The 17602-nt window shown below is 42.7% G+C and overlaps 1 protein-coding gene across 9 annotated transcripts in view; it reads left to right on the top strand.

The window, feature by feature from the left end:
* The window catches only part of Nrf1 (nuclear respiratory factor 1), a 101040-nt gene that overhangs the window by 61394 nt on the left and 22044 nt on the right, over nt 1-17602 (top strand). For all 9 annotated transcript variants that reach the window (XM_075953852.1, XM_075953856.1, XM_075953853.1 and 6 more), the window contains 4 exons: nt 9335-9493; nt 9969-10166; nt 10895-10996; nt 12853-13010. In XM_075953852.1, the coding sequence (XP_075809967.1) occupies nt 9335-9493; nt 9969-10166; nt 10895-10996; nt 12853-13010 (617 nt within the window). The remainder of the gene's footprint in view (nt 1-9334; nt 9494-9968; nt 10167-10894; nt 10997-12852; nt 13011-17602) is intronic.

Here is a 17602-nt window from a genome sequence, read left to right on the forward strand (position 1 = left end):
ATAAACACCAATTATTAATTTTGTGATTTTTTTTCCTTATGGGTTGTTTTTATAATCACAAATCAATTTTTTTTTTGTTTTCATCATAAGCTTGAATTTTTTTTAGGGTGCAAGTTTGATAATGTTTCTGCTCTGTTTTGACCAAAGAACACTTTTCTTCTTTATATTGGAACAAAAAATGGCAAGAACTCTTTTTACCAGCTTGGATTTCTTTGGAACTACCAAGTGTTGGAAGGCACACTATTAAATTATTCATTTAGTGTGTGTGTGTGTGTGTGTGTGTGTGTGTGTGTGTGTGTGAGAGAGAGAGAGAGAGAGAGAGAGAGAGAGAGAGAGAGAGAGAGAGAGAGAGAGAGAGAACTATAGGCAAGAAAGCAGAATTCATATATGACTATAGCCAAAAAAAAAAAAATACAAGTATGGCCTGGATTTCAGACTCTGTGGGTAATTTATGACTTCCTTAAATTGGTTTGTGTTTTGTTTTGAGATACGGCCTCCTTATATAGCTCTGGGCCTGCCTCTGCCTCCCAAGTGTTGGAATTAAAGGTATGTGCCACCATAACCAGAATGTCTTGAACTTTTTGAGTTCAAGCAGTTCTGCCTCCATCTGCCAGGTAACAGAGACTCTGTTGTGTGCTGCTGCGTATGCCTTGTTTTTGAGGAACTTGGAGTGTTGTGTTAATAAATTGTTGTAGGTATGTCAGTCAGACCAGGGTCTAGAGAGTGGGCTTCATCTATGCTCAGACATTGCCCTGCATCTTGTCAGATGCCTGCTGAGGTTGGAACGAGGCCTGGGGCCTAGCTCCAGCTGATGCTAGCCAGTGCTGCTAGTTCTCAGCTGCACTCCGAGCCTGAGAATTACATTGTTCCTGAAGGGTTTTTATCACTTAAAACAGTCTTCTTGGTGGCTGTGGGGAGGGGAATGACACAGCCTTTGACCCCAGCACTTGGGAGACGGGGAAGTGGGGCTCTTAATTTGAGGATAGCCTGGTCTACACAGTGAGTTCCAAGCTAACCAGAGCTCTGTAGTGCGTCAGGGGAGAGAAGAGAAAGAGACAGTTCCCTGTGCCCAGGAGAGTATGAAAAGGCTCTTAGTCTGTAGAGGTTGGACATTTTTGAGAGAGCTGTTTGAAAAGATAGAGGTAAAGAGTGTATTATAGGTGGAATTATAGAAAACTCCTCATCCCTGGAAAGCCTGCAGTATCACTGGTTCATTCTCCTCCTCTTTCCCTTGGCTCTCCTGCCCCTTGAACTCGCTGTCTTCCTCTATCCTCACTGGGCCATCTCCCTTGCATTAGTAAGTAGTCCCTGGGAGTGGTGATGCAACCGGGCAGTAATTCACGAGTTTCAGGAAAGCCTTCGAAATAGTCCACTCTGCAGCTGCTTCATTAGGAAGACACTCACAAACTCTGTTCATTTTCCTTAGAGAACTGTCAGTCTATTGTCAGTCTGGGTTTTTTTTGAAGGTTTTTTGTTTGTTTCCATGAAACGCAGGTCAGGTCTTTCCTATACAAAGAGCAGAAAACATTATGTTACATGAAGTAAAGGAAATGAGCCTAAGACCTCACAAAAGTGAGTGTTCTCCAATAGGTAAAGCCGTGGAGATAAAAAGTAAAGGTTACCTTGGACTGGGGGAATCCAAATGCAGTTAAAGTTTTAACATAGTTTCTATTTGGGATGATGATGAAAATAATTCTGGAAATAGTGATGAGATTACACATGGTGAGTGCTCAAATGTCCGTGAATTGTGCATGTCAGCGCAGTAGATTTTGTGTTGTAAAGAAAGCGATTTAAAGGAGAGGAAGGGGCAGCTGGACTAAAGTGTGTTCTAGTTTGGTCTTCAAGGATGGCTTCGCACTCACCTGGGGGATTTAAAACCTCAGTGTGCGGTTCACACTCCAGGCCAGCTAAGTCTGAATCTTTGTGGATGGATTTATTTTTTTATTTATCTTTCCTAAACAGGGTTTCCCTGTAGCTTTGGAGCCTGTCCTGGAACTCACTCTGTAGACCAGGCTGGCCTCAAACTCACACTCACATAGATCCGCCTGCCTCAACCTCCCAAGTGCTGGGATTAAAGGTGCACACCGACACCCTGCTAGCTGTAGTTTTAAACCCTCAGATTTTGTATTATCCACTGTTATAAACAGTAGTTCCAAACTGCCTCTCCATTAAAAGCAGACTTCCTTTTTTGTGGGTAGGGTGTCATATAACTCAGGCAGGTTGACTTTGAACTCCTGGTCCTCCTGTCTCTGACTCCCAAACACTTGGTTTACAGACATATGCTACCACACTCAGTGAGGTTTTCCTACTGTCTGAAGTTTTCAGAGTATGAATGTGTAATATGCCATGCTTTGTAAAATAATTAGGTAGAAGGGATATAGCTTGATGATAGATACATGCCTAACATGCACCATACCCTAGCTCATGCTTCAGTGCCACTGGAAGGAAGGAAGGGAGGAGGGAAAGGAAAGGAAGGAAAGAAAGAAGGAAGGAAAGGAAGAAGGCCATCTTCCTTTATGGCCTTCACCTGGCTAGGGAGATTGTATAAGGGCTTGTCACACAAGTATGAGGTCCTAAATTCAAATAGCCAGAATGCGTGTGTGTGTGTGTGTGTGTATGATAGACAGATTAGAATTAGAAGATAATGCCAGGCAGTGGTGGTACACGCCTTTAATCCCAGCACTCCAGAGGCAGAGCCAGGGGAATCCCTGTGAGTTCGAGTACAGCCTGGTCTATAAGAGCTAGTTCCAGGACAACTAGGACTGTTACACGGGGAAACCCTGTCTCGAAGGGGAAAAAAAGGAGATAAAAAAAATATATGGTGTAGGCCAGCAAGTTAGTTCAGCAGTTAAAGGAACTTGCCTCAAACCTGACAGTGGTAGTCACACCTTTAATCCCAGCACTTGGAAGGCTGAGGCAGGTGGATCTCTGTGAGTGTGAGTTCGTGTGAGTTCAAGACCAGCCTGGTCTACAGAGTGAGTTCCAGGATAGTCAGAGCTGTTATACAGAGAAACCCTGTCTCAAAAAAACAGAAAAGGGCGGGGGGGGGGGGGGAGGCACTTGTCTCTAAGCCTAAGAACCAAAATTCGATACTGGAGACCCACATGGTAGAAAGTGAAACTGACTCTTAAAAGTTGTCCTCATGCCATGGCATGCATGGCAGACCAATAAAAAAATCAACAATAACCTTTTAGACGTTAAGCAGAGAAGCATAAGGTATATCAAGAATATTAATAAGAAAAGGGATAATGACCATGTAAATTATACATTTAGGACACTGTAAGACCAAGGAAATACTTGCAGCTTATATGGTAAAGAATTAATATGCAGAACAGATTAACGCTTCAGATTAATAAGAAAAAATTCGGAAAATACGCTAATTATTATAAATAGCTTATGAAAAGTATGGGAAAGTTTGACAAAAGAGATGACTCAGTTGTTAAGTGTTGATCTTGCAGGAGACCTGGGATGAATTCCCAGCACCTACATGACAGCTCACAACCTTCTGTAACTCCTGTTCTGGGGATACAGTATCTTTTCTGGCCAATATGGGCATCAGGCATGCATGTGGTACACAGTCAGACTTGCAGGGAAAACATTTAGACATATCAAATAAAATAACAAGCACATGTGAACGAGAGGGTGCTATGACAGTGTGGGTGGGAGCAGGACAGATGGCGTCTGTCAGTGTCGCTTCCCAGAGTTTCTTCTTAAGAACACACATACACAATAGACTTAGTGGTGCATGCCTTTAACCCGTTACTCTAGAGGCAGAGGCTGAAAGATTTCCAAGTTTGAGGAGGAAGAAGAATTGGGTGGGAGGGTGGGGGAAGGAGCAGGAGGCAGTGGTGGCCCAAAACTCCCTAGATAACTTAAATGGCTATCAATAGAAGAGTGGTTCAATAACAGGAGAAACAGATATTAGCAACTGTTAGAGAAAAAGGAATGAGCTGTTCATACGAAGAAGATTCATACAGCAAAATGTTAAGTGAAAAAGCGCATCCTAAGTTTTGGACGAGACAACACTTTCTCTAATAACAAAGCTGCCTTCTAACCTTAATTAATGTAAGGGGTAGAATTTGGTCTGACTGAGAAAGCTATTCCTCAGTCAAGGCTTCCAGGCGGGGCACTGAATTGGCAGGTTAAGCTGGCCTGTTATTTTAGTGTGTGGTTTACAAAATGAACACAACTACCCCAAGCCAGCAGAGACTGACCAATCTGAGAGGAAGAAAGGTGGCATTTGAAGGCAGCACTTAAGAGTTTCCTGGGCTGTGAGAATGGGAAGCAGAAGTTTCACTTTCTGACCAAGTCTTTGAATGAATGTCTCTATTTGCCCGGCCATGACTTCACTCATTATGAGTCAACACTTTCACACTGGCTCTTCCCATGCTTCCTCTGGTGATGTGTTTTGAGTGAGGAGAGAATGAGATAGAGAAAAGCTAGTGTTCCAAAGATGCCAGTGTTTGTGTTGGCAACTGTATTTCTCTTTAGGATTAGCCACTTTATCATCTCTGATCAGAAGTTGGTAGTGTAGATAATCCAGATAGTGAGCAAGAAAATCATTGGGCTTTAGTTCTCTAATGCCCTTGAAATACACATTTCGTTATAAACTGGTCTGTCAACTTTGAATTCCTCATTTCAAATTAAAATAACAACATCTGGTTGGGAAGATGTGTCTCTGGATAAAAGGCTTGTCTCCCAAGTGTGGGGACCTGATCAAATCCCCAGAATGACATAAAGTCAGGCATGGGTAATACATGTCTGCAATCCCACCTCTTACAGAAAGATTGGAGGCAGAGACTGGAGAATCCCAGGAGCTCACAGGCCAACTTGGCTGGTGGGCACAGTGGTGAGCAAGAATGAGAGAGACCTTTTTTCAAGTAGTAGAAAGTGGGGACCTTCATCCAAGGTTATACTTTGTCCTCTACACAAATGCCATAGCATGAATCATACACACACAGAAGACAAAAGTCTCCAGTTGAACTGGGTGGTGGCACATGCTTTTAATCCCAGCACTTGGGAGGCAGAGGCAGGTGAATCTCTGTGAGTTGAGGCTAGCCTGGTCTACAAGAGCTAGTTTCAGGACAACTAGGACTATACAGAGAAACCCTTAAAAAAAAAAAAAAAACCCTCCAGTCTCCAGTTTACCTTTTCTACCACATCACGATTTTCTTGACGACTATAGAAATCTTCCTTTTCTTTGTAGTTTAATATGTGCTATTCTCTCTTTAAATTTGTTGCACAGTTATCCTCAGTGTCCACAGAGGACTCATTATACATACCCTTACAGAAAATGGTACATAGTGTTTGTATGAAATCTATCTGAATCTTTCCATGTACTTTAAGTCATCTCTACATTATCTATGATATCATCTAATAGAATATAAATGCCATATAAGTAATTGTTAAGACTGTATTGTTGACTGTGGTTTCTGTCCTGCCTGGTCCTGCAGCCATTCAGTCCCAAAGAAAACACACAGAGGCCTACATTAATTATAAACTGGTTGGCCTGTTAGCTCAGACTTCTTATTAACTCTTTTTTTTTTTTTCGAGACAGGGTTTCTCTGTAGCTTTGGAGCCTGTCCTGGAACTCCCTTTGTAGACCAGGCTGGCCTCGAACTCACAGAGATCCTCCTGCCTCTGCCTCCCGAGTACTGGGATTACAGGCGTGCGCCACCACCGCCCAGCTTCTTATTAACTCTTATAACTTTTATTAGCCCATAACTCTTGTCTGTGTTAGCCATGTGCCTTGGTACCTTTATCAATGAGGCATTCTCATCTTGCTTCCTCTGTGGCAGACTTACCCTTTCTCTTCCCAGGAGTCTCCTGTTCTCGTTGCCTGCCTCTACTTCCTGCCTGACTGCCCTGCCTATACTTCCTGCCTGGCTACTGGCCAATCCATGTTTTATTAAAATACAAGTAACAAAACTTTACAAGGTACAGACCATTATCTAGGTATAGACATTATCTAGGAAATAATGACAGAAAAGACCAGTTGGTACATATTCAGTATAGGTGACTTTTTTTTTTAACCCCAAGTGTTTGTTTCATAATTGGTTGAATCTTTAGATACCTAACTCACAGATATGGAACCCTGAATTTATATTGTCAGACCAGTACAGTAGAGATGGAGTTGGGAGGCATACTAACTTCAGAGTTCTTACCTTGCAATTGAGCCTAAATACCAATGAAGATCCTCAAAAATCTCTGGAGTTTAAAGATACAGGGAATGAGCGGCGAATGGCATTTTGGAATGTGTTGAGGATACTACATTTGCTGAACAGTAGATAAGTAATCGAGTTTACAATGACAGATTTCTGACATAGTAAGAGCTGTTGATTCATTTTAGCTAGTTTAGGCTTTTGTTATATATCCAATGCTAAATCAAAACTCATGTCTTGAGTATGCGAATGAAGTGTTCTACCATTTAGTGACAGCCCTTCAAATAGACTATTTAGCATTTTATAAAATCTTATTTTAAAACCACCTATGATGGGGGCTGGAGAGATGGCTCAGTGGTTAAGAGCATTGCCTGCTCTTCCAAAGGTCCTGAGTTCAATTCCCAGCAACCACATGGTGGCTCACAACCATCTGTAAAGAGGTCTGGCGCCTTCTTCTGGCCTTCACGCATACAGACAGAATATTGTATACATAATAAATAAATATTTTTTAAAAAAAAACCACCTATGATATGTGTTTGGCTCTTTTGTGGCTGGATGTCATGTAACCTAGGCCGTCTTTGAATTTACTATGTAGCTAAGGATGACCTTGAACTGATTTCATGCCTTCCTGTCACAAGTTCTGGGATTAGACATAGGTCACCATACATAGTTTAGCTTCCACATAATCTCTATGTTTATATGTGTGAGTGTTTTGTCTTCATATGTGTATCTGCGTCACATGCATACAGTGCCTGTAATACCAGAAGAGGGCATCGGATCCCCTGGGACTGCACTTAGCAGACTTATGAGCTACCATGTGGATTCTAGGAATCAAACTTGGGTCCTCTGGAAGAGCAGCCAGTGTTCTTCAGTGAGCCCTTTCTCTAGCTCCTATAATCTTTACTTTTAATTGCTGCTTACATGAATTTGATACCCTTTTCTCTCCAGTTGTGCCCTGGAAGGAGTAGTATTTTCTACTTGGAGTAAGTTTACTGGCCAACCTAGTGTCCTATAGGCTCACAAAGAGACCTACGTCAGAATGAGACACCAAGCTAGCGTGTTCTAGCCCAATTAAAGCCCAGCCTGAGAAGTAAGGCCTTGCCTTTACTGACCCTGTTGATTGGCTCCCTGTGGATTATAAACGAACCTTCCTTAACAAGCACATTGAGAAGCTTTGCTTTCCCAAACTCTCTAGGACCAGTAATTAATCCAGCTGGTAATGAAGACACAAAGTTAAAGTCTGGAAAGGCATTATTTAACTCTTTCCATGCTAAACAGTTGATAGCTGATTTTCCTTTGTAATCCTTTCAGGTCAGGCATGATGATCCACACCTTTAGTCCCAACACTGAGGAGGCTGAGGCAGGAGAATCTCAAGTTCAAAACCAGGCTGATATATAAAGAATGTTGTTGTTGTTGTTACTGCCTATTTTTGGGGGGGGGGGGGTTCTAAGTCTTTTAAAAAGTCTTAGCATTTATTTGGGACAGTTTAAAAGTAGCCTCAGCTGGGGGGTGGTGGCACACACTTTTAATCTCAGTACTTAGGAGGCAGAGGCAGGTGATCTCTTGAGCTTGGGCTACACAGAAACCCTGCCTTGAAAACCAAAAACCAAACAAACAGCAACAACAATATAAAAAGATAGTCTTTCCTTTGTGTATCTGTGGAGGGGCTACTAATGGGACTAAAAGGGGAACTTTTAAGTTTATAGTGTGTTTATTTCATTTGTGCATTTTAGATAGCTATTGTTTTGTATGTGAAGAAATATAAAATGTATATAATCCCTTTTCTGCTGCATGTATCTGAGGTTAGAGAAGGACACCAAGAAACCAGGATAAAGGGGAAAATGACTTTGAGATGTACTTTCTTAAAATAACTGGAGGAGTGACCTCATGAGCCAGCTGATAGCATGGGTTTGCAAGTGGATACATTTCTATTAGTCTGCTACTTGATGCTTCGGAGTCAAATATACCTGGAGTGTATTAAATCAGAGCTTGTAGGCAGAAGACTGTCTGAGTAGGAAGAAATTAGGAAGAGATGAAGTGGCATTATCTGCACAGGAATTAACCAGACCTGTCTTGGTTACATAAGCACAGATGATTTGGATTCATGGTTCCCTACTATATAGCAATTTGTATTGTCTTCTGGTAGAATGGGATTCCATATTATATGAAGAATTATAGATACACCTAGAAGATACATTCTTCCATATGACAGTATTGACGTACTCATTCTGACTCTTTGCTCAAAATGGCTTCTCCTTCTGGTTTTATGGTACAAAGGCAGCACAGATGTGTCCTTGGCATATGCAGGATACTGCTCTCTGCAGTGTCTAAAATCTTAACTGCTTTTCTAGCCCCAAATCTTCACCCTTGCTGAAGAATATTCATAGCACAAACCTTCCTGAGCATGTGCACTAGTTACTATGCCAGGAAGTGTATGTCAGCTGACTGTGGTTTAAACCTGATTTGATCTCAGTTAGCTCTGCAGATTCAAGCTGAATGAATTCCATGTATTTAAAGTACACAAGTGTCAATACATCTAACTTTGAGACTTGTGCACACTGGCCTGGCTTCCAAGGAACTTGATAGAAGAATTCTTGGGTTATTTTCACCTTATTAACTGAAAAGCAATTTATTTTCATTTATTTTATAGGCATCCACCTCTTCGTGGATGTAACCCACCTTATAGTGTTCGTACTGTTTTTCATTTTCCTCTGAGGCGTTCCTGCTCCAGAGTCCTCTCATGTACAGATACTGATGGATAACCTGTTGCTCATTTTCTTCTTCTGCTATGACTTGACTGCCACCTCCAGAGCAGTGCTGCACTCCTTGCTATGAACTGTTAGTTAGCTCATAAGAAAAATAGGCCCTAGTGCTAGTAGTGTCTCCAGCAGCAGAAGTCAAGTTTGGAGAGAGACATTGTTGCCCTTTGAAGAACAAGTCTACAAATGGCAGCTTTTAAGGTCTCCTTAATCAACAGATGTATCCTCCCCAGACATCCGTGAAGCAGAAGTAACCTGGAGGAAGCAATGGGCTGTCAGCAGTCACACTTGGGATTTTCTGGCACTCTCAGGAAAACTACCTGTTTCATGATCTTAGATTTTGGTGGGGGCCACAAGCACGTCCCAGGTGTCTGTCATGACTTCATTGTGATAATCATGCTCTTCTCTTTCAGGCTCAGCTCCGGGCATTTATCCCAGAGATGCTCAAGTATTCCACAGGTCGGGGAAAACCAGGCTGGGGGAAAGAAAGCTGCAAACCTATCTGGTGGCCAGAAGACATCCCATGGGCCAATGTCCGCAGTGATGTCCGCACAGAAGAGCAAAAGCAGAGGGTAAGTTCCTCTGAGCTGCCCGTTGCTTTGCCATTCTGAATCAGTTGCCTCAACTTCTATCACTTCTGAAATCAGTGTAGGGAAGTCTGCCAAGTGTGTACTAGTTACCCAGCACTTGGAGAAGAAAGGCTGATCTAGATAACCTTCTTCCTTTTTCTATACATTTGGTTTTTTACTTTATCTGGAAGTTTATTAAGAGACTTAATATATAATTCTTGATCAGAGTGAGATCTCTTATGAGAAATTTGAGAGTTTGGACTAGGACTTAAAACATAAAACCAATACTAAACCAGACCTTGGTTAGGAATGAAAGCCCAAAAAAAAAAATCAGTTTTTTGTTCCAGAATAATTCTGTGAGAAATTCTGTGATGAACTCTACAAAAGGTTCAATAAATACACAGATTATTATTTCATAGTGGCCTAAATACCAGAATTCTTTGTGACTTATTGTGCTTTCCTGGTCTTTTGGTGACAGGTTTCATGGACCCAGGCATTACGGACCATAGTTAAAAATTGTTATAAGCAACATGGACGGGAAGATCTTTTATATGCTTTTGAAGATCAGCAAACACAAACACAGGCCACTACCACACATAGTATAGCTCACCTCGTACCATCACAGACCGTAGTACAAACCTTCAGTAACCCTGATGGCACCGTGTCGCTCATCCAGGTAAGCCCAGGCTTGGGGGAGGTGGGCAAATGGCATCTCGCCTCAGACTGGAGAAGTTTCTTATGCAGACACTCTTCTCTAGGTATCATACAGCTGCTCTAGTCTTCTTACCTAGAGATAACTTCTAAACGGTGCTCTGTTTATTTTTTATTTCATTTTCTTGTGATGCTTGGAACACGACCGAGGCATCACCCACACTAGGAAAGTACTCTACCACATGGCTACATCTTATCTCCAGTCTTGAAATAGTATTTTACATTACTTGCATTTTGTTTAATTCAGAGCTATCAATAGCTTCTGGGACATTTCCAAACAAAGCATTTGAAAATGGTTTCTTGGGTTAGGGTCCACTTTAGTGGTAGAATGCCTGCTTATCGCCTGTAGCGAGAATTAAAGAGGAGGATTTAGGGAGGGAGAAAGGGAAGGAAAAACAGATAAGGGTACTTGAGAACACGCACATCAGGAAAACACCTTTTCTGAGGTGAAACGCCATTTATTGACAGATGAATCTCTGAAGATCACGTTGGGTTAGAGGAGAATGTTGGTTGGCACCGAGTGCTGGAATAAGATGCACTCACTCTTCTAATACTAAACTCATGCTAGTCCCTGAGAGATGATTTTAGTAATCTCTTCATATCCCAGGCATGTTGTGCTGAATTCAGGGAGCTTCTTTGTAGGGGCCAGGCAGAGGGCCCATCTACAGACACTTAACTTTCCATGTTTCTTAGGTGGGTACGGGGGCAACAGTAGCTACATTGGCCGATGCTTCAGAACTGCCGACCACAGTCACTGTTGCCCAAGTGAATTATTCTGCTGTGGCTGATGGAGAGGTAAGAAAAAGGTTTCGGTATGCCCCTATTGAAGTAGTGCATGAATAAGTAAGGAGAAGTAAGGGCCCAGAAGACAAAGGAGCAGCATGTAATAGCAGACTATGAAAGTTTGGAGAAGTATTTTATACTATGTTAATTGTAACAATTAAAATTCGTGGATCACTACAACCTAAATTGACCTGATACAAACTTAGAATTTGACATTAGTAATGTATTTTATATATTGTATACACAATAAAAGGGATTATCCTTTCAGTATTTTTACAAGAAAAGCCATTTCAGGGTTCCCTTGCTGACCACAGCTAAGTAAGTAGTTGCAAAGAAAAAAATCTCTAACCTTAAGCAGTTTAAAGTTATTTAGGGACACTGTACAAATTACATGGACATTTAGAATTCCACATTAAATTGTAAAGTGAACTATGTTGCTTTTAAAAATACGTAGTTTATTTGAAGATGCAATTAAGAAACAGTTATCTTGCACAATGGGACCACCAGTTGCTATTGGTCGTGTTGACTACATTAGACATTAGAAAAATCAAATAATTTCTGATGATGATGGCATATGTAATTCTGCTGCAAAGGAAAAAGCCATCCAAGTACAAAGACATTAAAGATCTGAATTTCAAAGTGGGACACTAGCACATGTGATGAGTTTGAAATTATATGACATATTTTGGTAGGTTCTTAGAGACTGTCAGTTCAGCTGAAATATGGGTAGGCTCAATAACAAGTAGGAAAATAAAGGAGTGTGTTCTCCACCCTCACCCTCAGTAAATGCCAGGCTTTGCAGTCTAGAGACAGGACAGTAAGAGGTGGGGAAACCATGGTCAGCCATTCAGTGAACAGCAGCAGGGGGGAGAGATGGCGCCCCACGTGTAGTGCCGTGGATTTGCTTGAGTGCTCTCCAGGGGAATAATAGACCTGAGCTCAGACTAGGGGAAGCAAGCAAAAGCAAAGGCTACAGGGATAGGGGTATGTCCTAGCCAAGGCAGCAAGCATGGAAATGCCCTGAGTTTTGAAAGTGTGAAATGGCTACAGTGGCTTGCTCTAGCTAGATGTAAGAGGAGCTACCTTTTTTTTTTATTTTTTTATAAATATTTATTTATTTATTATGTATACAACATTCTGTCTGTGTGTATGTCTGCTGGCCAGAAGAAGGCACCAGACCTCATTATAGATGGTTGTGAGCCACCATGTGGTTGCTGGGAATTGAACTCAGGACCTTTGGAAGAGCAGGCAATGCTCTTAACCACTGAGCCATCTCTCCAGCTCCGAGGAGCTACCATTTGAAAGGCTTCAGCACAGTGCGTTTCTCTCAGCAATAGGACATCTTCTAGATAGCTTTACCTCTTGGGCTTAGAGCTCTCTTTGGAACATGGTAGCCTGCAGGCACATACAGTTACATGCAGGAGGGAAGAGTAACCTATATAGCAGGCACTCAAGCAAACATGGCCAAGGGAAGCACTGCTTATAAGTACGTAGTGCCAAGTCTACCTTCTGCTTCCCATCCAAACCCAACAGTTTTCTCTGTTTCTTTCCCCTGGCCTCCTTCTTTTCCTTTCTTGATAAGGTCTTGCTATGTAGCCCAGGCTGACCTGGGACTCCCGAATGCTGGGATTTAGGTGGGTGTGGCCATACTTGACTCAAAGTATTTTCGGTGATTTCTCTTGTGTGTTTCCAGAACTTCTTGATACAGACACAAATTCAAATGTAAATTCTAACGGTCCCCTTTTTTACACAAACTATAGCATACTGAAACACTCCCCATATATTATAGGTCATGTGTGCATTCATTTGGCTGATAATATAGTGTTCCATGTTTTGACTTTTAACTGTCCTTGTCCTTTCTGCTTCAGGTGGAACAAAATTGGGCCACGTTACAGGGAGGTGAAATGACCATCCAGACAACACAAGCATCAGAGGCCACTCAGGCGGTGGCATCACTGGCAGAGGCCGCAGTGGCAGCTTCTCAGGAAATGCAACAGGGAGCTACTGTCACCATGGCACTCAACAGGTGGAGGCAGGGGTGGGGAATGAATGGGATTGCAGACTCATTCTTTCTCTGTCAGAGGTGACAGTTAGGGATATCTTCAAGGTCATAAAACACTGGAGGCTGGGTTGTTTTGTTTTCTACAGTCCTGGGAGTAGAGCTCCCAGGCTCCTGTGCAAGCTAGACTAACATTCTAATACTGAGTTACTGCACTTTGGTTCCTAATCAGCCCTCGCCAAGGAAAATTGAACCCTTTCTCTTTAGGGCTAGTTAGGAAGAGCAGTGTAGGAAGAGAGGCCTTTTCCAAAACAGAATTACAAGTTTCCTTCTGGCCACTTCCTGCTGGTTATTGACAGGAAAGATCATGCCCATATTATTCTTCATTGTTGACACAATTTTATTTTCAGAGACCCAGACTTTAATTAATCATTAAGAACAGGGACTGCCCTGTCACTTGCTAGCCAGCTGACCCTGGACAGTTTTTTAAACTCTCATTGCCCAAGGTGTCTTTTTCTGTAGACTGGGAGTAATACCAATACCTGCCTTTAGGGAAGTGTTAAGACAACTAAAGTCACTTTGGGTGAGATCTTTGGATCAGTGCCTGGCATATGATAAAGAGCTGCTGCTAGTCATCTGTGTGGCTCTTGGTCTCACATAGTCCTTGACCTCCGTACAAGCCAGCACTCTTCCTGGGGGAGGCCATGAGGAGAGGCTCTAATTTCAGCAAACCACCTATCAGGTGATACTAGAATGTTCTTCACTTTTTTTTGTTTGTTTGTTTTGTTTTTGGGGGGTTTTTTTGGTTTGTTTTTTCGAGACAGGGTTTCTCTGTGGTTTTGGAGCCTGTCCTGGAACTAGTTCTTGTAGACCAGGCTCGTCTCGAACTCACAGAGATCCGCCTGCCTCTGCCTCCCAAGTGCTGGGATTAAAGGCGTGCGCCACCACCCCCGGCCTTCACTATTAAATTGTGGAACTCTGACTGGACATTGTAGAGATCCAGAGAGAGGGGTCACCTTCCCTGACATACAAAAATCAACTGAAGTGTAGATTTGGAGAGACCTATTTTTGTTGTTAAATTAGCTTGGTAGATACAGATGACTGGAGAGCAATGATGTGTCTGTGTGCAGTGTGTATAGCGCTGTACAGTGTGTTGTTTGAGAAGAAGATTCCAAAGTCCCATAGATTTCTGGATTGAATCGCAGCTAAACCATTTGTTATCTTTTTGACCCTGAGAAACTTAGTTTCTACCCTTAATTCCTTCTTTGTTTTTTATTTGTTTTAGTTGTTTTGATTTTGATTTTTAGAGATACGGTTTCTTTGTGTAACAGTCGTAGCTGTCCTGGAACTCACTGTGTAGACCAGGCTGGCCTGGAACTTAGAGAGATCCGCCTGCCTCTGCCTCCCAAATGCTGGGATTAAAGGCGTGCGCCACGACCGCCTGGCCCCTTCTCTCTTTCTTTCCAGAGGGTCTCACTATAGGCCAGGCTGGTCTCAAACACAGGTGATCCCTTAGCCTTAGCCTCCTGAGATTATAGGTATGAGCCACCTTGCTCATCTTATTAAATTACACTTCAAGGGCTTAGATCAATGGAGCATCTGGTGTGTGCGAGGCCTGGGTTCAAGCTGTGCTTTAAGACTTTTCTAGTCAGAATTGTGATCATGGAGTGTGATTATAAAAGCAGTCAGGATGAGGCAACCTAGAATCCACGGGTGCTTTGTTAAAGGCCCGGAAACCACGCATTTGAAGGAAGCTATGACTTGGGTGTAGTTGTCAGACTCCTAATACTGAGACACAGGCTTGCGCTCACTCTCTGCCTCTCACACTTACCAAATGAATTTCCATGTGACCTGGAGCTGAAACTTCCCAGCCCAGTGATTCGTGTACTGTTCAGAATCATGGAACTATAGCTTCTGTACACTTTGGCCCTCTTCCACCCTTTCCTTTCAGGTACTCAGATAAATTTCCCAAAGGGCTCCTCAGAGGGAGAGCCCCTCCTTCAATCTGGTGTCCCCTTACTGTTACTTTGTTTCTAACAAACCATCACTAAAGAGCAGCAAGACCCTAGCCTTCTAGTCAACACCTTGACTTGCAGTGACTTGTGGTGTCCTGGGAAGCCTGCACACAGTGGAAAATCTGAAGCACATTCTGGCTCCCTTTGTGTGAGGACACGCTTATTTCTAAAGGCCATGAGTATAATGGTGTCCCCTGAGGGCTTGTTAGCTGCACCTCAGGTGCAGCCGAGGTGGCTACAGTGTTAACTCCAGAAAGGAGAGTGTGGTTCCTTGTGGCTTGAAGGAGGAGCAGAGGGATGTTGAAATCTGTCTGCAATCAGACAGTCCAGTGCTCAGTGAGTCTTGGGGTGATATGTTCAGCCTCTGGCAGAAGCCGAGCCTGGCAGCAAAGCAAGTTGTACCCCACGAGTGAATGGCTTTGTCAGGTTAGGTGGGTCCAAGACAACCCCTTACTCATTGCATGAGATGCAATGAAATCCTTTATCCCCACAAAATTTATTGTTGGAAGTCCTCTTGAAAAAAAATACACAGAGAACACTGGTCTTTGTTCCTATGGTAACAAAGTGATTTCATAATCTGTCACCAGTCTCTGTTTCAGGTGCAGATGGAAGAAGCATGATTCTCTAATAAGCACCTGCACCTCTGCTGCACTGTAAACAGCAGATGTGAGTGCGGGGCGAGAAAGGAGAAGCCAGCTGTGGGGAAAGGCAGTAGGGGCCTAAGAAGGCACAAGGTTCCTTCATTCACTAGAGGGGACGGGGTCAGGACAACTGTAGACAGACCTGTTTTTCAACTATGCTGCTAAAAGAATTTTTACTGCAAGTCAGAACAGGACCCAGGGATGCATAGCCTTAGCCCACCCTAGCATCATAACAACCCAAAGGGCTGTGGAAAAGTTACCAGTATTAAAAATGGGAAGTGGTGTTCATTTTAATAATTCAAATAAAGAATAAACCAGCACTTTTAGGAAGGAGACGGGAAGGGAATCATGGTTAACAAATACAGAACACAGCATCACACATGCACGTGCACACATACACCAAACAAAAAAGTAGCTTTTCAGCTTAGACAAGCAGGGAAAGGAAGTGATGTCATGACACCTGATGAGGTTGACGCTTTGCGTAATTGGTCGGCTCTTCTGTACTTACAGTCCCTCTTAACCAGGCCCCCGCAAAGATACTTCTCAAGTCTCCAGCGCAGCCCTGCATAGAGATACATGGTGGGGATTAGTAGGCTGGGCCTGTGTTTACCCTGTGTTGTCAATGTGGTTTTTGTGTTCTGCTGAGCACGGTGCTTCCACTCAGCATTGTGAGGAAGCTGCTGCTTGGGTCGTTTCTTTTCGGGAAACTTAGAATGTGCCTTTCTTTAGCTGTGGAAACTGCTTTTAAAAAGAAGTAAAATAGCATGGTATTTTATAAATAAGCACATGCCAGGGTTACTTAGCAAAGCCCTATCTCAAACAAACAGCTGCAAACAAAACAAGGGGCAGGAAGGAGGAAGGAAAAGAAGCAAACCATTTTGAAATAAAGTTCATTCTCTTTTTATTTTTAACTGATACACAAATATATATACTTAGGGGAGTATTGTGACATTTCAGTATATTGTTATACTCTCCAAACTGAAAATATTATTAGAGATATTATTAAAGTATAATGTTGCTCTAGTATATAGATTGACATTGGTCCAATAAGATGGGATGGAGAATGTGAATTAGATGGTCCTTAGCTTTCCTTTAGATTAAAATTGGACGTCTACAAATAAAAGGTTGGGGGCCAAGCAATGGTGGTGCATGCCTTTAATCCAGGAGGACAGACACCAACCAAAGCTACACAGAGAGAACCCTTCTCAGGTGGGATGGGAGGGGGGACTAATGAGGGGTCTTGGCGATAACTTAGTAAAGTGTTTGGAGGTGTGTAGCAGACCCACAGACCTGAGTTTGACCCTCATCCCCCGGCTACAGAGTATGGTGTCTTGCTTTTGTGATTCAGCACTGAGGAAGTAGAGACAGCAGATTCCTGGGACTTGGTAACCAGCCAGCCTAGCCTCATGGGTGAACACCAGGCCAATGAGAGACCCTGCCTCAGAAAACAAGGTGGGCCTCTGGCCAACACACACACACACTGATTGGAATCAGTCTTTTAGAGTTCTGCTTTGAAAATGGGTTTTGACTAAAATTTACAAAGTGGTAGCTCAGGGACATTATTTAATCCCGATTTATATTTTTAAGTAGTCAAAAAAATTAGGTTTATTTATTTTCTGTGTATAAGTATTCTGCCTGCATATATGTATGTATGCCACATGCATGCTAGTTCTATTAGAAGTCAGAAGAGAGCTTCCGATCCCCTGGAACTGGATTTACAGGTGGTTGTGAGCCACTGTGTGGGTGCTGGGGATCAAACCTGAGTCCTGCAAGAGCAGCAGTAGTCTTAACCACCAGGCCTTCTCCCCAGCCCAGGTTAAAGATTTCTCCTCAATAGAGAACTGAACCTAGGACTTCACACATGCTGGGCACATGTTCTCCCACTGAGCGCTTAACCTGTATTTATTTGTTTGTTTTTGGTTTTTCGAAACAGGGTTTCTCTTTGTGACAGCCCTAGCTGTCC

This window comes from Microtus pennsylvanicus, chromosome 19 (assembly GCF_037038515.1).
Source record: "Microtus pennsylvanicus isolate mMicPen1 chromosome 19, mMicPen1.hap1, whole genome shotgun sequence".
Taxonomy (NCBI): Eukaryota; Metazoa; Chordata; class Mammalia; order Rodentia; family Cricetidae; genus Microtus; species Microtus pennsylvanicus.